The sequence below is a fragment of the Acomys minous genome (assembly GCF_964271855.1).
Source record: "Acomys minous genome assembly, chromosome: 2".
In the NCBI taxonomy this organism is placed as follows: domain Eukaryota; kingdom Metazoa; phylum Chordata; class Mammalia; order Rodentia; family Muridae; genus Acomys; species Acomys minous.
Window position 1 is genome coordinate 36,795,776 of NC_140484.1, and position 25,094 is coordinate 36,820,869.

The following is a 25,094-nucleotide window of genomic DNA, read 5'->3' on the forward strand; positions in this document are numbered from 1 at the left end:
TGTGTGTGTGTGTGTGTGTGTGTGTGTGTTGTGTATAAATAGAATCTCTATATGTATTCTAGGCTGGCTTCAAACTGGAGCCCTGCTTGCACAACCCCCTGATAGCTGGGATTCCAGATGTGTGCCACTACACACAGCTGGCTCCTCTGCTGGACTGAAGGCAGCTCCTGAGAAATAACCTGGCAGATTTCATCCACATAATAAGATCCGCTTCAGGCTCTGCCATGGGCCTGTCAGGGCTCCTACTCTGTGGATGACCCTGTGCTGTGAGGGCCTCTTGTACATATCACTGTGCATTTCTTCCCTTCTGTTTAACTTGTCAGTTCATCTGGAGAACTTTCAGGGGACCAAGGGGGAGGCTTCTTTCACCCATATATTGGGGAGGATTTGGGCTATTGTGGCGGGTTGTTTATTAGCTCCAGGTACACTATATATGAATAAAATAGGTCCATTCTGAGCATGTTCACAAAAGACAATGCATTATATAATACATTTCGGGGGATATTTTTTTTCTTTTTTGAAAGAAAGGCTCAGTATGTAGCCCAGGATAGACTTTGATTTCCAGGTTAGAGGGATGAGGCACCATGCCTTAGCTTCTCTATGACAATTAACCTTTTACTAACTCTTAGCTTAGAAGGGTACCTCCCTCATTATGATAGAGATCAAACACAGAGCCTTATATATGCTGGGTAACCACTTTCCTCCTTACCTTTGCCTCAGTCCTGGCAACATGAAAGGAGTTAGTTTAATGTCTCCTAGTCTTATTGTTATTGACCTTTAAATTAGCTATTTCTGAGTTGTTGGGCATGCATTGTAAGGTACTCAGCAGGAGCCCTGGCTTCAACCCACTCAATAGCTACAGCAAGGCTAGGCTGGGACCCTGATGGTTGTTTAGATGTCACTTTTCAAATGTTGGCTGGGGGAGAGGGTACAGCCTCAGTATGGGAGAACCTCTAAGACCAAAACACTGCTCACACACAGTTCCAGGTCAAGCAAATGCAAATAGAAGTGGGGTCTACAGTCAAACAAGCCTGGAGGTGCTCTTAAGACAGGGCGAACACCGGCCTGAACGCTTGCCTCTTCCAAGTTTGTATATTAAAATCCTAATCCTAGGGTGCTGGGAGATTATGCAGTCAGGAGGGCACTGTCCTTACAGTCAGGATTAGGTCCCTTACAATGAGAAAGGGACCTAGATAGTGGCCAGTCAGTTCAGAGCAGGGGCCTCCAAAGCAGCAGTTCTGAGTCTTATCCTTGGTTAGAAACTAGAAGGAAATGTCCTTGGTTCTCTTGCAAGGAATGCCGGAAAGGGGCTGTGGTTCCTCCTCCAGTTTCTCCCTGTCTTTCTCTAAGTGAGCATCCCTGCCTGGAAATCATACAAGAGGATGTGAGTGGAACCGAGAGGCACCTGGATGCCTTGTGGATGGACCAGCTTGTCTCCCCATGCCCCACCTCAGCTTCTGCCATGAATCCCATGGGAAGCCTAGACTAGCAGCTCAGTGGGACCTCGATTTTTCTTTTGGACACACCTGTGTTGTGTAGGAACTCCGCTTCCTTTCTTTCTCTTAACTCCCAGCTGTACTCTTTTACAATAAAATGTAAAGCCAATAACTGACATAAGGAGACTGATACGGAATTCAAAGCTGCAAGCACTACGCCCGGCAGAATCTAAACTGCTACTTTTTTTATTTTTATTTTTATTTTTTAGCAATAACCTAAAATAACCTACTCTAATCCTTATAACCTACATATATCCCAAGCACTTGCCAACCTGATCCTTCTCAGCCACTTCTTCTTCTTTTTTTTTTTTTATAAAGCAAAAATTATTTTTAATATTTTCAGTTGATGATGAAATACTTAGGCTTGGGCAGACTCTGAGCCACTGGGTAACTCAAAATTGCCTTACAGGATGTACATGGCAGATGACAAAGAGCAAAGGAGGACATGTAGGAATGCAGAGGGTATGTGGGAAACGTACTCAGGGCCGATGGCATGAAGCAAACAATCTCAGCCTCTTCTTTACTCCCACTCTCCATCAACTCTCAACCATCAACTGTCAACTCTCGGTTCCGCCCTCTCTCCAGGAAGTCCCTTCTTTCACTTCCTATCCTTCTGCCCAGATGATTGGCTACACAGCGCTTTATTGACAGTTGTTACATCCACTCAAGACATTTCTCCACAGTAATACTACAACTTCTTTCTAAAACTTGCCCTTCTGTGGTCTGTAGATTTCCGTCTTCAAGATCGTGACAGTGACTCAGTGAAAGTCTTATGTGCTCGTGAACTTCTAGCACCTTAAACCCTGAGTTAAAGCCCGTGTGAAGCTACAGAGATTGTACTCTGAAAGACTCCCACATTTCCTACATTACTCATATGCAATGCCAGGGAGTTCACTTCTTTTCTTCCATCACATGAGAACACAGCAAAAGATGACTATCGATTAGCCAGCAAGCTACCCCTCCCAGACTCCGAATCTGCCAGCTCCCTGAACTTGGATGGACTTTCCAGGCCCTAAGCTGAGAGAAAAGCATTTTTGTTGCTTATGAGCGTGGGAAGTCTATGGCACTAAAACTGCTGTCAAAGGATAAGATTACAATGACTCGAAGATCTGAAGTTTTGATTCGGAAGTTGGGTAACACTTCATTCCATAAAGTTGAACCAGTGTTGCAATGGCCAGAGCAGAAGAGATTTTTTCCCCCCAGACAGGAAAGGATTGACGATAGCAGAAACAGAACCCGAAGTGGATGGGTCATTCCAAAGTTACTTTCCTTCTAAGGCAGGAATGGGGAAACTGGGCAGTAGGAAAGCAACAGTTGGATAACACCAGGTTATTTCGGGTCCCTTCTTTCGAGTGAAGATAAAAGCCCAGGGAATTTTAGTATCACGAAGACAGAGATTATCCTGTTTGGGACATTTGGATTCCACCTATCTAATTCTGATTACTCAGAAGTTCAGATAGGCAGCTTAGTTTCAGCTTGGTTTCATAGGACTCCATTTTGATTTTTTTTTTTTACCTTGGTCTGTTGGTGCTTAGCATAGACCTTCTTTCCTTCTCCTCCTCCTCTTCCTCCTTTTCCTCCTCCTTCCTTATACCTTTCATTTCTGCTTGACAGTTTAACTTTTAGTGTGTGGCACTGATCTCATAGATGCTAAACATGTGTTCTCTCACTAGGCTATACTCTGACCCATCCCCAAAGTTGTTTTTTGTTGGTTCTTCTTTTTTTCTCCTTCCTTCTTTCCATTTTGAGGTGTGTGTGTGTGTGTGCGCGTGCGTGCGCATGTGTGTGTGTGTGTGTGTGATGTGTGGTATGTGTGTGGTGTGTGCGTGATATGTGTATGGTGTGTGTGGTATGTGTGTGTGCTATGGTGTGTGTGATGTCTATGTATGTAGTGTGTGTATGTGTGGTATGTGTGTGGTGTGTGTGTGATTTGTGTATGATGTGTGTGGGGTGTGTGTATGGTGTATGTGTAGTGTGTGTGTATATATGTTATGTATGTGTGTGGCTTGTGTGTGTTATGTACACACTGAAGCTGGAGAAAGACTTTGGAGTTCCTGTTCCATTGCTTTTAGCCTTACTTCCTCAAGACAGAGTGTCAATGAACTAGGCTGATAGACAACAAACCCTCCTTTCTCCATCCTGGTCTCGACCAGTGCTGGGGTTACAGTTGCACGCAGCCTCATTCAGCTTCTGGGGGCAGGGTTGTTGGGGACTCAAACTCAGATCCTTACTCTTGCGCAGCAAGTGCTCTTACCCTTTGAGTCACCTCCCTTAGCTCCCGATGCACACCTTAGATCTCTAAGAGAAAATGTGGCTTCAACACTTAGTGGATACGCGCTGGCATTGCTGTTAGCCTTCCATGGGCCATAGGACATCAGAGTTGATAACAAACATGTCACTGGTACTCTACAGAGCTAGTGTCTGCCAAGCAGATTTGTCTTTCCTCGTTAAAGTTCTTCAGAATGGATAAATGCTGCTTCCTATAGAGGAATGAGATGTGACTCGTAGCGGGGGGCTATTGCCCGATGGCCACTGAGGCAGCAGATGGGCAGAGTGGGCTGCAGCTGCTGCTGTCTTTGAGCTTACTCATTCGCAGTGAGGCTCTCTGCTGCTGTGGGGTGTGGTTCTGAGAACTTGAAAGCCAGAAGCCAAGTGGCTTCTCTGAGTGACACTCGCTCTTCTATAGTTACAGTTTTTTGGAGGGGCACTGTCATCTGGGCCCCATTTTTCTGGGCAAATAACAGGCACCAAGGATGAATGTCGGCTACCCTCAGCATGATGGAGAAATTATTACTGCTCTTACATAAAGTTTGTCTTTTCTAAAAGTGAGAATTACACAGTGTTGCTCCCCCACCCCCACCACCTGGTTTTCAGGAAGTTCAGGTCCAAAATTTCCACCTTGCTCAATTGTGCCCTTTCCCACTCTGTTCTATTACTTTTTATCACAGTCACAAATTTCACCTTCTCCTCACCCCCCAAATCATTTCATATCCCTCTCTCTTTCTGACACAGGGTCGCATTAAACATTCCAGGTCAGAAACTGTAATGGTCCTGCCTCAGCCTCCCAAGTACTGCAATTACAGGTAAGTTTTGTTTTGGTTTTGTTTTTTGTTTTTTCAAGACAGGGTCTCTCTGTGTTAGCCTTGGCTGTCCTGGACTCACTTTGTAGACCAGGCTGGCCTTGAACTTGAACTCACAGAGATCTGTCTGCCTCTGCCTCTGCCTCCCGAGTGCTGGGATTAAAGGCTTGCTCCACTATGCCCGGCCCTAAGTTTTGGGTTTTTTGTTTGTTTGTTTGTTTCTGCTTTTGCTTTTGTTTGAGATCCAGTTTATCTTTGTGTAGTCCTGGCTGTCCTGGGACTCTCTCTGAAGGCCGGGTTATCCTCAAACTCAGAGATCTGCCTGCCTCTGCCTCCTGAATGTTAGTACCACCATTTCCTGTCTGACAGGTAAGATTTTAACATGAAGGGACATTTACCACACACACACACACACACACACTTGTTAAAGAAAAGAAAAAACTGTCCTCATATATTTGATTTATTGCATGTACTTTATTTTTTCTTTCATTTGTTTGTAATATGTACTAATGTGTATATATGTTCACATGTATGTGTCTGCCATGTGCATAGGATACCGAAGGTTGATGTCAGATATCTTCCCACTTTATTTTTTGAGGCAGGATCTTTGTTCTTATTTGAACTCAGAGCTGGCTGATTCAGTTAGTCTACCTGACCAGCTTGTTCTGGGGATGCCTGTCTGTGCCTTCTGCACACTGGTGTGATAGGTGGGCAGCCTTGTTCATGTACATGATTGATGGGGATCTGCACTCTGTTCTAATACTTTACCTACTCAGTCATTTTCCTCAGACCCATTAATGTACTTCTATAGCACATGTATATTGCCTTAAACTCTTGGTGGGAAGAGAGAATGAATAAATATATACAATTAAAAAAACAAAAAGTCTTCAGATAGTAATATTCTCTGCCTCCTCTCATTCTGTTTTGTTTTGTTTTGTTGTTGGAGATAAGATTTCTCTGTGTAGCTCTGACTGCCCTGGAGCTCACTCTGTCAACCAGGCTGGCCTTGAAGGCATAGAGATCTGCCTGCCTCTGCCTCTCAAGTGCTGGGATTTAGGATATGCACCACTACCGCCCAGCTCAGACAGCAATTCTTAAAAACACAAACAAACAAACAAACAAACAAACAAACACAGCACCACAGTGATTTCATCTGGCCTTATTTCCTTCTCTTTTTTGGAAAATTCATGTATGAGTTAGAGCTAGAAGTGGTTCTATTTATGTGGAGCATAAGGAGCCATTTATGTAGATAATTTACTACTTTTTAGCTAATTAAATTAAGCCAATATTTATGTAGTGTTTTGGTTTTCCAAAGTCCTTGTCTAAGCATTCTCTTCTACAGTTCAGTCAATTGCCTTCTTGGAATACAGGCACAGACACTATTAATTGTTATTTGCATTGGACTATAGATGAGTAAACCTAAACTCTAGGTGACTTAGGTATATTTTCTAGAGTGGTGAATGGAAGTGTTTAGAAATATATCTGAATGTCACCAAACAGGAGGCACACATGAACAGGGAGGCAAATCTGTGGCCTCTGAACTTTTTCCATCTTTGCCTTCTCTGTTCAATATACACATCAGGTACAGGAAGTGGTAGGAGCAGCTTGAACTTAGCCTATTCAGTCTCTCTCTCTCTCTCTCTCTCTCTCTCTCTCTCTCTCTCTCTCCTCTATCATCTCTATCTTCTTCTCCATCATCCCCATCTCCATCATCTGCATCACCCCTGTCTCCATCATCCCCATCTCCGTCATTCCCTTCTCCATAATTTTCATCTCCACCATCCCCATCTGCATTATTTCTATCATCATCATCCCCATCTCCATCATCTGCATCACTCCTGTCTCCATCATCTCCATCTTCATCATCACTATCTCCATGCTCCCCATCTCCATCATCTGCATCAACTCTGTCTCCATCATCCCCATCTTCATCATCATGATTTCTATCACCCCCTTCTCCATCTCTTCATCTCTTACCTCGTTTGATGGTACTGGTAATTGAACCCAGGACCTTGCACATGCCTGGCAAGTGTCTTACTACTGTGCCATACCCCATACCACCTGGCCTCCCCTTTCTGGTGGAATCCAATCAGAGTTAGAGCCCTCAGGACAGTGTTTAGACACACACCCTCCAATGACAACATACAAGACAGTCCAAGACTGCTCATTATTCTCAGGATTTCATCAAGTTATGAAATTCTCTAGTTGTATGACTAAATGCTGGGTCAGAAACCAAAGAGCCCTAAACATGATGGATTTTGTTTGGAGCAGCTATCTGGCAATTTTAAAAGGGGATAGGTCAAATGGGGATAATCTTCATTCTCAAGATTCATTTGACTTTGGATGATACTAATTTCAAATAAGCCATTACTAATGGCTACTAAAAATAGACCATAGGAAACCCCTAGTGCACGTGTTATAGCGTGACACAGATCTGCTTCCTTTATCTGCAGCACTCCTCAGCTGATGTTTCGAGTCCTGCACCAACAGCATACCTCTGGCAGCTTTGCATGCTGCTTTAGGTTCAAGGTTTAGGTCCATCAGCCACTGAGATGGAAGAATGGGGGGGGGGGCGAGGAGTATGCGATGGAGTGTGCGATGGAGTGTGCGATGGAGTGTGCGATGGAGTGTGCGATGGGTGCACACGCTGCTGGGGAAGGGGAAACACTGCTTTGTTTTTAGCTCTGGAAAATAGTTAGAGCAACATCCAGCTTGGTGTCTTGTGCACACGATCTCCTCAGAGTTTGGAGTTAAAAAATAATCATTCCTTTCTCTGAAGCTTTGCCTGTTCTCTGCCTTGCAGTGAAAATTAAGAGCAATTAAAATCAGTGTCCTGCTCTCTGGACGGTATTGTTTATCATATAGTCTACTTCCTTTGATGTCTGGTTAGAGATAATATAAGCTGGTTCACTGTCACTGTCAATACATGGGTGGGTGAAGCCACCCAGCTCAGCATTTTTCCTCTAAGGGCTATTTGTTATTTAAGGCTGAGGTCCTAGTCTTTTTGGTCCCTTCTTTAATAAAGAATAACTAATTGTGTGTGTGTGTGTGTGTGTGTGTGTGTGTGTGTGTGTGTGTGTGTGATGTGAGAGAATGCATGTGTTTATGGTATGCACGTACATGTGCAGAGCCCAGGGCTGGATGCTGACTCTCCTGCCACTTTATGTCCCTTAGATGATGTCTCACTAAACCAGAGCTGGCTGACAGTGAACTTCTAGAATCTGCCTTTCTTTGCCAGACAACTTTGGTGTCCCAGGTTCATGCAGCCAGGCCAGCTTTTACCCAGATGCTCAGGGTTCAAACTTGGATCCCCATGTTTGTCCAGCCAGCACTCTCCTCCACTGAGCCATCTCCCCAACTTCTTGCTCCTCCTTTTCTTTTCTTTTTTTGTTTTTTGTTTTTTGGGACAGGGTTTCCCTTTTCAGCCTTGGCTGTCCTGGACTCACTTTTGTAGACCAGGCTGGCCTCAAACTTACAGAGATCCGCCTGTCTCTGCTTCCCTGAGTGCTGAGATTATAGGTGTGCACCATAATCGAGCCTTTTTCTTAATTTTATATGAATCAACTACAAATTGTCAAAGGATAAAGGACTATTTGGCTGTTGATTTGACAGCCGTGTCTTGAATTGCTCTTGCTTTCAAGTATAAGCGATCCTGAGTCTTGCATGATGCAGCTACAAATGGTACTAAATTATGCTAAGCAAAAATAAATTCTCGAGCTGAGAATTTCCCAGGAGTTTTGATATTTTTGACTCTTACTCACTAAATATGGAAAAGATTGAGACACTGAGAAGCAGGGGAACAGTTCTGCCTTTTTTTAGACCTTTGAATAAGCCGTTCCGTCCTATTCAATGCTATATTAGCAATATACTAAAAACCTTCCCTGCTGAAAAGTCACAGTTCTCTGAGTGGTGAGTTTCTGGAAACGTTCTTTTAGCTTCCATTTTTATATAAGTAGCGGATCTCTTGAATTACAACTAATATTTTCTAGTGGTCTGAGTGTAATTCATATATAGAAATGATAGAAATAGATATTTCTTTCTTTTTTTTTTTTTTTTAGAAATAGATATTTCACTGATTAAAAAAAACTAGGCTAGCCTGTTCCTGCTGCCTCAGCACCCCATGTGTTACCAGTACATCACCATGCTTGGCTGAAATCCCATCATAACTCTCTATTTAGTCCTCACTTAATGCAGGCTCCTGGTGTTCAAAGTCAGCATGGTCATTGATGCAAAACACTTTCACATAAAGGTTGGTGGGGGTGGGGGGCAGCATTTTGTCTTCCCCTGTGGCCGGGAAGGCTGCATCTTAAGAAGTGTTGGTACATGCAGTCGGGAACTTCAGCTGGCGGCACTTCCTCTAAGGATATGGGGATAGAAGGCCAGAAGAGGTGATGTGAGCTCGCTGGCTCAGCAGCACTCGGAATGAATACCATGTTCTGTGGGAGGCACTGCTGTCTGAGACTTCCGAGGAGTTCGGTAGCTGTGGCATTGAACTGAACCTCGTGGTAACCTGTCAGCTGTTCCCCAGCTTCCTCGGGTAGCACATAATGAGTTCTCTGTCCCTTGTGGCACACAAAATACTGATAGAACTGGATGTTTGATCAGCTCTGTCCCCTTCCATGACTTCCTTCTCTGTCCTCCCCATCTCTTTTCTGTCCTCTGAGAACTCAGCCTTGGTACTGTGCACAAAGACCCAAAGGTCTTTCCCTTATGGTTGTGGGCAGTCATTGCTCTTCTTTGCTGAGATCCATTAACTCATTAGCAACATACAATGGTAGCATTCTAGTTTTATTGCTTTAGCTGGATGCCCCAGAATGCGGAAGTGAAGAGAACTTTCTCCAATAAACTATTTGATCATCTGGACACACAGCTTCTTTGGAAAATAAAAACAAATGCTTCTTCCTTTTGTTCTTTACTTTTTATTATAGTATTTTGTCTCTAGTATTTTACAATTAATGGTGGCTGCTCTGTTTCTCTCTCTTCTCTTCCTCCTCTCTCTCTCTCTGAAATAGGCTTTTATTATGTAGCCCTGACTATCCTGGAAATTGTGTCGATCGGGCCAATCTCAAGCTCACAGAAATCGACCTGCCTCTTCAGTCTGAGTGCTGGTGTTATAGGCATGTATTAGTGTGCTTAGCTTATAATGGCATTGTGTGTGTGTTCTCATGTGAACATGCATGCACATTGAAGCCAGAAACTGATTCCAATGACGCCTTATGAATTCTACTTTGTACATCAAGGCGGCGTCTCTCGCTTGTAAGCAGAATTCACAGGTTTGGTTAAGCTGTATCCCCAGTTTGCTATGGGGGTCACTCATTTCTGCTTTCCTTGCACTAAGATTATATAGGGGCCATACAACCCACCTGGCATTTAGGGGGGTGCTGGGGATCTGAACTCTGGTCCTCATGCTTTCACAGCAAGTACTTTACCCACTGAGCCATCTCCCCAGGCCATGATGGTGTTTTAAATAAGTCACTATAAACATCTAGGTCATGACATACATGGGTTTCAGCCTACTACAGTCTTGGTCATTATTGATGGCCCAATCATTCCATCTTCAAAGCAACATCTTGCCTACTGAGATCATCCCCATGAGATTGCTCCTACATTGCTTTCCAGCCTGATAAGATGTCCTATGATTATTTGTTCATTTTTGCCTTTAGACAGTCAGTTGCCACTCCAAGTAGACACATTCCATATAGTAGAAAACAGTCCTTAAGTGTCACCACCAGTGGGCCTGAGGATCTGGGTGGTCATTATTTTAGGACACAAAGCTGGAAAACTTAATCTCCAGTTGGTTGGGAGAGGTCTGTCAGTGAGAGGTGGTTTTGAGGTTTCAAAAGCTCGTGCACTTCCCAGTTCGTTTTCCTCTCTCTGCCTCATGGTTGTCCTCTCAAGATGTGAGCTCTCAGTTTCTTCTCCAGTGCCATACCTGCTGGCTGCCATTTTCTCTGTCATGATTGTCATGAACTCAACATCCAAAACTGTAAACAACAAGCAAACCCTTTCTCCTATAAGTGACTTGATGGTTATAGTGCCTCTTCACAGCAATAAAAATTGTATCAAATATGCATGTTCACAGTTATAGATGTGATTAGAGTGATGTGGAATAGTTCATGGTTAAGCCACTAACTGGACACCTTGTTAGGTTTATTTCCTTTGTCTTGGTCCTGATTTTTGGGTTATTTTTGTACTAAATTAACTTTGGGGTAATGATGTAAAATATTAAGTGACTTGATAATTAGGTCAATAAAGCAAACCATATTCAAAGAATGAATCCATTTTCTCATGTTCCCTATTTTAATTATCCCTCTAACTGTAGGTAGGTTTTTGAAAAACTATGGCTTACTATTTTATTTAAAAACCTAAGTAAATAGATTCTATTTCTATTTCTGCCTGTCTTAGACAGAGGATTCATAGCTATAAAGAGATGCAATGTATTGTTTCTTTTCTTAAAACAGGTCTTACTATGTATCTCTGTCTGGACTGGAATTTACTCACAGAGGCCTGTATGCCTGTACCTCCTGAGTTCTTGGGAAAAGGATGTGACATCACACCTGGCCCAATGTTACATTCTTTGTTTTCTTCTTCTTCTTCTTCTTCTTCTTCTTCTTCTTCTTCTTCTTCTTCTTCTTCTTCTTCTTCTTCTTCTTCTTCTTCCTCTTCTTCTTTGGTTTTTCAAGACAGTGTTTCTCTGTGTAGCCTTGGCTGTTCTAGACTCACTTTGTAGACCAAGCTGGCCTTGAACTCACAGTGATCCAACTGTCTCTGCCTCTGGATTGCTGGGATTACAGGCATGCATCACCATGCCTGGCTTTCTTTATTTGTCTCCAAGACAGTGTTTCTCTGTGTAGCCTTGACTGTGTTAGACTCACTTTTAAAACCATGCTGGCTTTGAACTCACAGAGATCTGCCTGCTTTTGCCTCCCCAAGTGCTGGGATTAAAAATATGAGTCACCATGCCTTGTCCAATGTTATGTTCTTAAATGGTCATATTTTCAGTTATGTGCATATTCTACTCAGACCTTAACACTCCTTAAGACTATACAGGCAAAACCAAGGCCCTATCAGATGAATCAATCTATTGGCAGAAGAATCAACTGACCAATCACTTTGAAACACAGTTTGTCAAAATGTAGAAAGGATAAAGTATGTATTTGCCACACCCTGGAAATTCTTTTCCTAGAGAAAAATCTCTCTCTCTCTCTCTTTCTCTCTCTCTCTCTCTCTCTCTCTCTCTCTCTCTCTCTCTCTCTCTCTCTTCCTATTTATACCCTCTCAGAGTCCACACAAGGATGTTTTCCAGCTGGCAAAGACCACCCCCCTCCATGAAGCAGTTCCCAGCTGGCAAAGATTGCATGCTCACTCATAAGGCTTTATCAGCTGACAAAGATCAAGCACCCTGTCACAATGCTGTGCATAAGCTAAAGGCAGTTTCCCACCTCACACTTGGAATCAAAACAAAGACATGTTTACATAACATAACCAAAACTTCCACTACACAGGTAGGTGCTACTTCATGCAGTTGGAGAGATTTTTATTGTTGAAACTATACAATAGCAGAACAGTTGAAATTAGGGGGAAAATCTTAAATTTTCATCAAAAGAAGAACAGATAAGTTAAATTTTGGTACATTTAAGTGACAGAATACGATACAATTAAAATGTATGAATTAGGTTAATGTATAATAGCATAGCCTTTTTAAAAAAAAGCTTAATTTAAAATAAGAAACGGAATAAAAATCTGTAACATATCAATTCTGTAACATTACACAGTGTGGGTTGAGTTTGGATGCATGCTTGGTAATGACAGTGTGGGAACATGAACAGGATGGGTACTCAGCATGGGTCTAAGGACTCACATGGAGGGAACAGAATGGCGCTTTGTAATTGAAGTGTTGTTTTTATTTAAAAACAAACACATAAGAAAACAGCCTTGTACCCACCTCATCAAGCATGGCTCCTGGAAGACACATAACTAGTGAAGAGAGGACATGAAGAAAGACAGACATACAGACACAGAAAATACGAGATTGGGTCGTCTGAGTTGTTGGGTGGGGAAACTGTAGCACCCTGGAAACTCAGCATGTTTATTATATAGAAGGAGGGAAAGTGGTAGCTTTACGAATATAAATTAAAGAGGCAAGGCTATTATACACAGTTGAACAAAGAGGAACGATTAGCTAATCTTGGTAGGAGTGGTTTCTGTAAGGGAGCAATAAATATAGGGTTAGGGAGAAAACTCAGCATCATGGCTGAGCCATTGGCCATTGCTATGCCTGTGCTTATGTTGAACTATACACATTAGCTCAGGGCTTCACTCACATCCTACATGTACTACTTTGTTTTTGAGAATTTCTACCCAAGTACTGTACTTACATAATTTCTACCCTTCTTTCTACCCTCTCAGTTTCTTCTGTGTCTCTGAAACTCCCTCTTAATTTAATGAACTCTTTTTTAATTTTTTACTCCTACACACACACACACACACACACACACACACACACACACACACACACACAGAGAGAGAGAGAGAGAGAGAGAGAGAGAGAGAGAGAGAGAGAGAGAGAGAAATACAATGTGTTGAACCCATTTAATATTGCTAATATGTATTTGTGTTTAGTGTTAACCACTTGGGACTGGATAACTTATCAGGCAGTTTGTCCTGGAGAAGACTGATCCTCTCATAAAAGCCATTAATTGCCCATAGCTTTTCACCTAGGGGTGAGGAGTTGTGAGATTTTTCCCATCCATGTTGGGATGTCAACTGCTGTTGTCATTGTGTAGATCCTGTTGGAGCAAACATACTGTTGGGATTTCATGGGTGCAGCTCCCTGTTATATATAGAAGACACTGTCTTGAATCAGGCTTTCTGGTCCTGTTGCTCAAAATCTTTCTGTTTCCTCTTTCACAATTAAGAGTAGGAACTGTAATATAGATGTATCAACATAGGATGAGCACCCCACGGTCAGTTGTCCTTTTGAACCCTTGTGGATTTATGTGATGGTATCTGTCTCTTTCAAAACGGAGCTTCTTTGATGAAGGGTAAGAGCTATATTTACCTGTAGGTGCAAGGACAGATATTTATAATGCAGTTGGAAATTGTACAAGTTTAGAAACGTATCAGGTTATACTCTACAGTTGATGACTTTATTAGCCACAGGTAGTGGGCTAGGCTTACAAGTACCAGGCATGAATTCCCTCCTATTGAATGGGCTTTAAAAACAATTAGATGGCTGTTGGTTTCTCCTAAGGTGTAAGTGGCACTACTGCACCCTTGAGGATATTACATTAGTGGTCATTGTTGGGATTTGTAGGGTTTACAGCTGGGTGGGATTATTGATTTGTGTTTGTTTGTTTCTTGGCAGCTTGCACAACACCTTCGTATACTATGAAAGCAAAGTCCTGGGAGATGAAGCTTCCAGGTGAGTTCTGGATCAATTCCTTCAAGTCCTGTGTCTAAAGTGTGTGGTGCCTTCAGCAACAGGGTCTTACCTTCAAGCCCTGGGAGGCATCAAGAGCGATGGTGGTAGCATATATTATTTTGGGAGTCTCTTGGACTCTTCTGATTGACAACTTGAAGGGAGGTTTTCCATGTCTGATACTGGGACTTTTATTAGCTAGTCTATGGCTCTTGGAAGAACATTCTCATCCTGTGTGGTACAATGAGAAATGAGATTTGGGGGCTATAGGACACAAACTGACAGCACAGATGTGTTTTGTTAAAAGTTTGGGAACTTAGACGTGTGTGTGTGTGTGTGTGTGTGTACATTTAAAGACTGTATATGTATATATACATGTATATATGTGTATACATTTAAAGACTATATATGTATAAAGACTACCTATATACATGTATATATGTGTATACATTTAAAGACTATATATGTATAAAGACTATCTATCATCTCTCTATATATTCATATATAGAGTCTTTTGTAGAATCATTTCAATAGGGAGTTTTCACATTTAAAAATAAATGTAGATTTCTGGGTTCTCTTGAAAACCAGAAGTTCGTCCAGCCTTTAACCAGTAGCTGTAGGTGCTGCCCCCTTCAGGTGAGCTGAGTGCTTCTCATAGTCCCTGCCTGATAGCCTGACAGTGTCTGTTCCTTGCTTGTTGGTGTCACCAGCCTGACTCGCACATGGCTAATGTCCTGCTGAGGCAGTTGGGTAATAAATAGCACTTGCGTTTCTTGCTGTGAACAGCTTTTCCTCCCTGAACATTTCAGTCATGTTTTTTCCAACTGGGCTCAAATTGAATTTCAGAGTGCTTGAGATTCAGGGCTGCTATGTCCCTGATGTCCTTTCTCAGGAGTATTTTTTAAATGGGAGTTGGGCTGGATGAGACAGCTTAAAATGCCACCAAAAGTTCCTTGAGTTGTTGCTGTGTTGGTAGCAGGAATGTGGTATTGAAGGTTGGTTTGGGTCCTATATAGAAAATGGCTGAGGAAGAGATACAGAGTGTTTCAGGGAGCCAGAATAATTTTCACAATTTTCAGTGCACACCATGCTCTATTATTTATAACATCCAAAGCAACAATTCTCCAAGAACTAACTCTAATTATGAATTCCTGATGATTATCTAGCTTGGAAACAGATCAGAATGAGGCCCAGATCCTATCCATGCTGACAGCATGAAGTGCGTGGCTAGGAGGGTGAGAGCCCTAGCCAGTCTCTGCCAAGAGTTGAAGAGAGAGAGATCCTCAACAGCTGGTCCAAACGGGACATTGAACCAGGGGATTCTTGTCTTCAGGGCAATATTTTGGGGGGACCCATCTGATGTCATGGGACAAAGGTGATTCAACTGAGTCAGTGAGGGCTGAAAGGCTCAGACACAACAGCTGCTGCTGAGGGATGTGACACAAGTAGGATACATGTTTCCACAGCTGGCACTCTCTTCAAGGTAGCTGTACGCATGACGAGAACCAAGGGATGCTAGGAAGGGATAAGTCAAGGGGTATCCTTCACCACCAAATGTTTGCACAATTTACTTTTACTTTCAGTTTTCAATTCTTCTCCTTCTCCTTCTCCTTCTCCTTCTCCTTCTCCTTCTCCTTCTCCTTCTCCTTCTCCTTCTTCTTCTTCTTCTTCTTCTTCTTCTTCTTCTTCCTCATAAAGATTTATCTATTTATCTCTATGTATACAGTGTTCTGCCTGCATGTACACCTGCAGGCCAGAAGAGGGCATCAAATCACATTATTGATGGCTGTGAGCCACCGTTTGGTTCCTGGGAATTGAACTCAGGACCTCTGGAAGAGCAGTCAGTGCTCTCAACCTTTGAGCCATTTCTCCAGCCCTAGTTTTCAATTTTTAATCTTCCCCCCAACACTGTCCCCAAAGATACCCCCACATCATTTTCATATGTGTATTTGGGAGAAGTACTGAAAAAGCCCTTTGGGACTGGAGATGCCTTGCATGCAGACATCCAGGATTCAACCCCAGCTCTATACAAATCCAGGTGTGGTGGCACATGCTTGTAATCCATATGCCTCAGAGGTGGATATGGAAGGACTAAGAGTTCAAGCCCATGTTTGGCTACATTGTGGGGCCAGCCTGGAATAAATGAAACTCTGTCTCAAAAACAAAAGCAAGAACAAAACCAAAAACAACAAATAAAGAAAAGAAAAAGAAAAAAAGCCTGTTTGTCTGTACCAGGCTCTTTTTTTTACATGCATGTTAATGCCCCAGGTTGACCAGAGTTTGAGAACTTTTGGTTACACATTCATTGATGTACCAGTAGTTTTCTGTATGTGATCATGTGATACCCTGTGGGAAGAGGCAAGTGAAAATTCTCTGTGTGTCTGTGAAGGTAAAGCTGTTCTCAGAGCAAGCCTTTCACTCTCAGACTCTCATGACTGTGCAGGGACTTTTCCAGAGGCTGCATAGCCCGTGACGGAAACAGGCTGAAGAAAAAGACATGAGGATCCAACTGTTTTCTCTTGTCCCAAACACCACAGAGGTTTGCAAATACAGGGCACGATGCTATTCTTCTTGCTAGTTTTTGTTTGTTTTTGAGCTCTTTGGGAGTTTTCCATAATTTCAAACAAACAAACCACCACTTCCCTCCAACATTTCCCCTCCTCTCCCAAAACACCATGGGACTAAATACTGGAAAACCACTCTTTTGCAGCACCGCTAGCAACTCTCCTAACCATTCTCCTCTGGGCATGCCCTGAATGTCTTTGTCAATGGCTGGTATGCTGGCTAGATTTATGCCAACTTGACACAAACTATAGCCATCTGAGAGGAGGAAACCTCGATTGGAAAAATGCCTCCATAAGATTGAGGCCAGCCTATAAAGCATTATTTGAAATTAGTAATTGATGAGAGAGAGCCCAGCCCATTGTGTGTGGTGCCATCCTTGGCCTGGCGATCCTGGGTGCTATAAGAAAGCAGAGTGAGCAAACCGTGAGGAGCAAGCCAGTAGCAGCACCCCTCCATGGCTTCTGCATCAGCGCCTGCCTCCAGTTTCTTGCCGTTTGAGTTCCTGTCCTGGCTTCCTTCAGTAATGGACTACAATGTGAAAGCCAAATAAACCCTTTCCTCTCCAACTTGATGTTTGGTCATGGTGTTTCATCTTAGCAATAAAAACCCTAATTTAGACAAGTTGGTGTCAGGAGTTGGGTGTTGTTGAGATAGACTTGACATGTTGTTTTGGGAAAGATTCTGGGAGAACTTTGGAACTTTGTGCAAGAAAAATTGAGTGCTTGGTGAGGTGTTCTGTGGGAATTTGGAAAATATGAAAGGTGAGGGAAACCGGTCATAGAAGATAGAGGCCTGGCTTATGAAACTTCAGAGGGGAGTTTAAGACTCCATGAGAGCCATTTGTTATTTTGAATTAAGGTTTTAGTTAGCTAGGGCGGGAGAATCAGCTGTGATTAACAACTTACCAGAACTACTAAAGAGAAACCTTTGCTTTTCCGGAATACCTGACAATGGTTAGATGGAGGTGAGAAATAAGTGATAATTAAGAAGAGATCGGCATCGTTGAGGTGAAATCTTCTGGGAAGGGTTTCCAGAGAGTCAGCACATAGAAGCCGTGTTCCACAGGTGGTCACGCTTATACCTCATGCTGCAGCTGACTTGGTAGCATACGAGTCGCTAGGTGGTATTGCTTTTGGAGGCATAAAGGGGTCATGGAGAGCCATTGAGGCTGGGAACTGTGAGAGACCAGGAGAGGTCACTGGTGAAGGTGCAGCTTTAGTAGCAGTTGAAGGCCCAGGACTGAAGGGGTCATACAAAGAAGTTGAGGCTTGGCACCATGAAGAGAGCCTATGAGAGGGTATTTGTGAAAATGCAGCCCAGTTGCCATTGAGGCGACCCGAGCATTTTGGAGATGCCAGTACCACGGGATGACTACCAAGAACAGCAGCAACAGTGGAGTGGAGCCAGCCTGAGCCTAGAAGGCAAGCTGTGTGTGTTGCAGAGGGCGGAGCCAAAGAATTGACCCAAGCCCCTAGGAGGAGCCTCGCAGATGGTGAGTAAATCCTAGACATTGGACACTGAGTTATTTATGCTGTTGGAGTTTGGTTTTGATTTGTTCAGATTGTGACTGTGTCCAAGTTCTTCCCTACTGAATTAACAAAGTACTTAATTTATTATTTTATTTTACTAGAGCCCACAATTGAGAGTTTAAACTCTTAAAAAAGGGGACTTTGGAGTTTTACAGAGAATTTGGATTTTAATAGAGACTGGGTATTTTTCAAAGAAATGATTTTTGACGTGTTTGAATTTGTAAGCCTGTGGGACTTCTCAAGTCTGTAAAATGTTTTATGTTGTGATGTCTTGTGATGTGTGGTCTTGGGAATGAACAGAGAAGGAAAAGTTGTGGCTTACCAGTGATATGTTTGTGTGTCAAGTTGACAAGGGGTAAGTTGTGCTGGCTAGTTGTATGCCAATTTGAAACAAACTATAGCCATCTGAGAGGAAGAAACTTTTTTTCTAAAAAAAGATTTATTTATTTATTTATTATGTATACAGTGTGCATTAGATGGCATTATAGATGGTTGTGAGCCACCATGTGGTAGCTGGGGATTGAACTCAGGACCTTTGGAAGAGCAGTCATCGCTCTTACAGCTGAGCCATCTATCTCAGACTTTGATTGAGAACATTTCTCCATAAGATCAGGCTGTGGACCAGCCTGTAAAGCATTTTCTTAATTGAGGACTGATGGGGGAAGGCCCAGCCTGGCTGGTGGTTCTGGATTCTATAAAAAAAAAAGCAGGCTGAGCAAAGCCATGTAGAGGAAGCCAGTGTAAGCAGCGCCTGTCCATGGCCTCTGCATCAGGGCTTGCCTTCAGGTTTCTGCGCTGTTTGAGTTGTTTTGACTACCTTCAATGATGGGCTACAATGTGGAAATATAAGCCAAATAAACCTTTTCCTTTCCAGCTTGCTCTTTGGTCATAGTGTTTCATCACAGCAATAAAAACCCTACTTAAGACAGCTGGTGAAAAAGCTCTCAGTGGGGTGGGGGAAGGTCTTCCAAGGGAGAAGGTAGCACCAAGAGCCCCCAGCAGAAGAAAAGGGCAACAGGAAGAGAAGCCAGGAGACTCTAGGAGCAAGACTTCATATTTGCTTCAAATCCGTAATAATTATGACATTGAGGCAAGGGTAAATATGTGCTTTAGAAGAGGGCAGAAAAACCACATAGCAGCTCATGGGCTAGGCACATCACTCACCCTTGCTGGACTTGACTTGTCTGTGAAGGAAGAAGGCTGGAGCAGCTCAGAGGCTTCAAGGTAACACTGTGGCAACCAGAGCTATAACACTCATAGCAGCACTTAGAGACAAAATGTTAGAGAAGACAGCAGTGTGTAAATATTTAGTTGAAATTAGGCAGATTTAGTGCTGCCTTCTATCATAATGCCACTTTACATGACTGAGGGTTTGTTTGCTTATTGAGAGATGCACTTACACTGCTCTCAGGTTGGTGTCAAGTTCCTAGGCTTAAGTGATCCTTTTGAATTATCCTCTTGAAGGTTGGCATGACAGATATATGAAACTGTGAGTGCCTCCACCTTTGAGGTTTTATCCTCCTGTCATGTTGGGTTGTGAACCTAGGGCCTTGGGCATTCTAGGTGGCTGCTCAACCATTAGGCTCAAGGTGGTGTGTGTGTGTGTGTGTGTGTGTGTGTGTGTGTGTGTGTGTGAGAGAGAGAGAGAGAGAGAGAGAGAGAGAGAGACAGAGAGAGAGAGAGACAGAGAGAGAGAGAGACAGAGAGAGACAGAGAGAGAGAGAGACAGAGACAGAGAGAGAGACAGAGAGAGAGACAGAGAGACAGAGAGAGAGACAGAGAGAGAGAGAGAGACAGAGAGAGAGACAAAGAGAGAGAGAGACAGAGAGAGAGACAGAGAGAGACAGAGAGAGAGAGAGAGAGAGAGAGAGAGAGAGAGAGAGAGAGAGAGAGAGAGAGAGTTAATATAACCTTGGCTACCAGGCTGGCCTTGAACTCACAGAGATACATCTACCTCCACCTCCTGAGTTCTGGGATTAATAGCATGCACCACAGTGCCTGGGCTCTTACTGAGTTTTGATATGCCTCCGTAAGTCAGAGTGCTGCAACCACAGAATGGCTTGGCTTAGGAAGAAAAAGTCACGGCTGACAGGCGAGATGAGAAGCCCTTGAAAGTAGATGATTTATTTGATCAGGCTTTTTTTTTTTTTTCCTGGCTCAAAAATCTTTGGAAGTCTAAATTGTTTGGTTCCAAGCTGCTTCCCATGGCCTACACAGAACTGAGGAGAGTGCGCTTCAGGAGGGTCAAGAGTTGTTCGGCTTTCTGACTGCAGACATGAGGTTACATCTCCATGCTGCCCCCTGACACTGTGTTCCCAAGCAAGAAATACCATTCCATTAAAAGGGGACACTAATGCCTACCTCATAGGGTTGTTGTAGCTCTTTAATGAGAAAACACATGTTGAGCTGGCTGGCTGGGTCACAGACTTTAGGAAACACGGCCTGTCTTTTCTCTAGTTCGAGAAAGTAGACAATTCGAAAGACACGTGACCAGACTCGATGAGAGGAAAAGGTGAGGTTCTGGCACTAACAAGCTGAATAGGAGGGAAAGAGGATGGTGATCCTGTAGTCAGAAGCTTAGGAGGCAGGGGGAAGCCATGTTGGATGCCTGCTTCCTCCAGTCTGCCACATGGAATGTGTCTGCTCCCCCGGGTCTGCCGTCCTGGGAGACATGATGAACGAGGTGCAGTCAGGAAAGCTTCGTCCCCCATTTATCATCTCTTGGCTTGTTCAGAGGAACCCTGGCTTTCCAAGAGGTGAGTCGGATTAGATGGATTGGGTGTTGTCAAAAGTGTAAGTAATGGGATGTTGTGGTCCTTCTTTTGTGATGTGGAAACAGGAAACACCTACACATTTCAAGTTAGATTAACAGCAAGCTCAGGAAATGGACATTTATGGCTTTTGGTCCTCCCTCCCCTACCTGTCATCCTTGTTTCTAAATTACCACCCCAAAGTACCTTATTCAAGTTTTAAATCTATATATTCTTCTTACAAAGGTATTTGGAGAAAATAAGCACTAAAACCGAGCATTGTTTTGCCTAAATAAATGTTGTACGTAGAGGTCTGTGATGACACTATTTTATTCACTTTGGATATGTGTCAATTGCTATGATAAAACACCATGGCTAAGGCGGCGATAGAAGAAAGAGTTTATTTTTGGTTTACGGTGCCAGGGGACTAGGAAGTGTGGGGTGGGCAGGCGTGGCAGCAAGACCAGCTGTGAGCTTCCACCCTGAGAAGGCGGTCAGGATGTAGAGAGAGCAAGCTGGAAATGGCAAGAGCCTTTAAACTCTCAAAGCCTGCCTCTAGTGACATACTTCCTCTGACAAGGCCACATCTTCTATATGTGCTGGGCGTGGGGGTGGTGAGGGACACCATCTGTTGGGTACCAACTATTCAAATGCCTGAGAACATGGGGAGCATCTCATTCAAAGCACCTCAGGTTCCTTGGTCAGTTCTATGAAATGAGCCCTATTTGAAGAGCCACTCTCTGGCAAAGCGTTAGAGAATCCAAGGCCAGACTTTGGATGTACTTGGAGAGGCAGAGTAGTGGGAAAGCATGGGCTTTGATGCTCTAGAGAATTGGGTTTGTAGTTTGGTTTCATTTTTTTTTTTTTTTTGCTAGACTTGCAACATCGGACATTTTAGTTGTTGTTATTGGTGTGTGTGTGTGTGTGTGTGTGTGTGTGTGTGTATGTATGTATATGGTGTAGGTGCACATATATGTAGTGGAAGCCTGGCATTGGTTTCACGTGTCTTTCTTAATCCCTCTCCATCTTATATATTGAGGCAGGGTCCGTCACAGACCCTGAACTTCACTGTTTTGGTTAGTCTGGCTAGCCAGCTTGTGCTGAGCACTTCCTGTCTCTACCTCTGGTGGATTGGGATCACAGGCAGGCTGCCCACATCCATCTGGCTCTTATGTCAGTTCTGGGGAGCTGAATTCTGATCTTTAGATCTTGTGGGGCAAATGCTTTACCTTACACACTGAGTGGCCACAACAGTTTTGAGCCTTCATCTTTTCATCAAGTTGGAGTTGATAGAAGCTGCCTGGCAGAACTTCTTGGACTATAGGCATGCTGTGTGTAAAGCATCTCCCACTTACAGATGCCTAATGAATGCTAGCTCCCAGGAGGGCAGTGCTGTCTGTGCACATAACCCAGTATGCCTGGCTTACTTAGAGCTCTCGTATGCTCTTAAATTGCTTCAAAGTAATTATTTACGTACGACAGTATGCATGTTTCTGGCAAACTTAATTTATTATAACACATATAGACATAAGACTCACAAATAACTTTATGAAGAAAGTCCTCACCTATAAAAACACCCAAACAGATGTATATCATGTAAACACAAGATCATTACAGGTATGAGATAAAGGACAGTCTATAGGAGGGTTCAACAGAGATTAAGTTGAGCTTGTATTTTCCTCTATATAGAGGCCCAGCAATAATTTTGGGTCCTGGAAGGTGGAACTTCTTGAGAAGGACAGATGTAGCTGTCACCTACAGAGACACTCATGGAAGGACATTTCCCCTTTAAGTTGTGAGCCTGGCTTCTCTGAGCAGGGTGCAGAAGCTGCTGTATAAGGCAGGCCCTCTCTTCTTCACATTTCAGTAGTAATCTCTAGTTTCTACTTTGAATTTTTCTATTTTTTATTGGGAGTAGATTTCTTTTTTAGAGGAGACTACAAAAAGCTCTAAACATAAAGGGAAAGTTAAGAATGCATATTCATAAAAGGACACAGGATTTGAAAAGAGAAACCATGGAGAAGCTGGCAGAGGGCTCCTGTCTGAAGATGTGAAAATACCCCTGAAAATCCCAGGCATGGGAGAAACAGGCAGTTGAAATGCAGGAGAAATTCAAATGACCCAAAACAATAGACAATATGCTAATTGGCAATCAGAAAAAAATAAACTATAAAACACAGTGAACCGTCATTATGCATTTTCTACAAAGGCTAACACTAAATAGACTGACAAGAACTGACAACATGGAGCAGAGCAAAATTTCAGACACAGTGGGGAAGGAAGATGATTTGGTAAACTATTCTAGAAGTTTCTGTAATCCACTAAAGTGAAGCTACACTTATCAGACTTAATCAGAGACTCAAATCAGAAGTGTAGATTCAACAGAATATTCACTACTATGTTTAATAGCCCTGATCTGTAAACAGTCCAAATGCCCAAGTGAATAGTGATCTAATTCCATACCGCCCTGGGCCTTCATGAAAATTATACTGTAGTTACTTTGAGCATCATTGCTTTTATTCACATATGAAGTATTGGCATAAAAGCTCAATATTATTCTAATTACCTAAAGGAAAGGGAGCTTTAACTTCAAGTTTTAAAAGATGAACATTTATGCCACAAAATCATGAAGAAAAGGAGGCAATTATCATAAACACTGCCATCTGCTAGAGCTGTGTTATGCTACCGGGCCAGCTGATTATGGTGTCAAGACTTAACCTTGGTTAATAGTCTGAAATCAGCAATAGGTGAATTATTCACATGAACAAAATCTACAAAATTGGGGCAATTTTGCATGCTCCCAATTAAGCATGCCCTGGCATGTCACTGAGAGTGTAGTACTGTTCTCTTTAGTGGACAGGGCAAGATAGTTAATACGAGCTGCTCTATTTGGGTCTTTTTAGATGTTGGAAATCATTGAGCTCATTAGCAGAAACTTTAGGTTTTCTGGTTGTTCAAAGAACTAAAGCACATGCAGTAAGACAAGAAAAAAAAAAAAAAAGAGTAGCCAGAAAGGGAGACTCATCAGATCCATCCTGTGTGCTTCCTTGCTCTGTAGCATGGGTCTCAGCAGGGAGAGAATGGACTCAGTTCTGTCCAGGGACTTATGAGGCAGAAGATGCTGGGCCAGTTGTGAAGTGCCATTCCTGGGGTGAGCTGCGTGTTGAGAGGAGTCTGTAAATTTGGGGAAGATAGGAAGAGAAGGGCATGCATACACAGCTTCACCTAGCCCTGAGGGAGGAAGCTGCTGTACTCAACCTTTGTTGGCAATGACTAGCAGATCTGATGTGCGTCTTGTCTCACATAGACGTGAGAGCTAAGACTGACCTTTTGGATTAGGTAGCTCTGAAAGGGAGTTTTCGAATGACTGGCAGGGTCCGAAGTATCTCAGTACTGAAATAGTCCTTCAGAAGTTCATTGAGAAATAATAGTCATGTGACCCCAAATATCACCTATGAGTTTTCATATGAATTATAAGGCAAACTGTATCTTTACACGGTAGAAACCTGGGGGTGGCCACGTTAAGCATGTGGTCAAGGCAGCATCATTTCCAATGGGAAACAGTTAACTTGGTGGCCTCCTAGTGTGACACCCAAGTGTGGAAGATAATTGTGAAGTATTCTTATTGAACAAGCCTACTTTCCATTCCCTCTCCTCCTTCCTTCCTTCCTTCCTTCCCTTCTTTCTTTCTCTCTCTCTTTTGTGTGTGTCATTAGGCTTTGAACCTGAGGTCTTGTGTATGCTACACACATACTCTACCACTGGGTAATGGCCCCATTCTAATCAGATTTGTTTAACCCAAGTATGATCTAACTACTGGCTTTTTAGGACATATAGAAACTAGAGGACATGGCCAAGAGAATGGGAACCAACCACATGGGTCAGAATGTGGGCTTGTCAACAAGACAGTTGGCCCGCAGTCTTTGAAAACTCAATTTCATGGTAATTAAGAGTACGCTGTGGGGGCAGCTGTTGTCCAAAAGGCTAAAGAACTGTGACAGTCAAATGTATTGGCTTAGAAAAAAAAATAATCACAGAAGTGAATCTGGGAGCAATTATGAAATTTAACTTGGACTAGCTGTTATTTGACATTAGGATTGTTGTTGCTTCCTTATGCATGACAACACTACAGCCATCATAGAAGAGTCATGTCATTATTCTTGGGAGATAGATGTTAAAATCTACAGAACAGAAGCGCTTTGATTAATATGGCTTCAGAAAAACTCATATGGAGATGGAAGAAGCAAACAGCA

General features: G+C 42.9%; 1 protein-coding gene across 1 annotated transcript in view; it reads left to right on the plus strand.

Moving 5' to 3' along the window:
• Positions 1-18,049, plus strand: part of LOC311579548 (uncharacterized protein) — a 50,220-nt gene extending 32,171 nt beyond the window's left edge. Inside the window, exons 6-8 of the mRNA XM_084750233.1 lie at positions 4,509-4,579; positions 13,944-14,000; positions 18,004-18,049. Coding sequence (XP_084606359.1) covers positions 4,509-4,579; positions 13,944-14,000; positions 18,004-18,037 — 162 coding nt within the window. The 3' untranslated portion in view covers positions 18,038-18,049. The remainder of the gene's footprint in view (positions 1-4,508; positions 4,580-13,943; positions 14,001-18,003) is intronic.
• Positions 18,050-25,094: the final 7,045 nt, after the last annotated feature.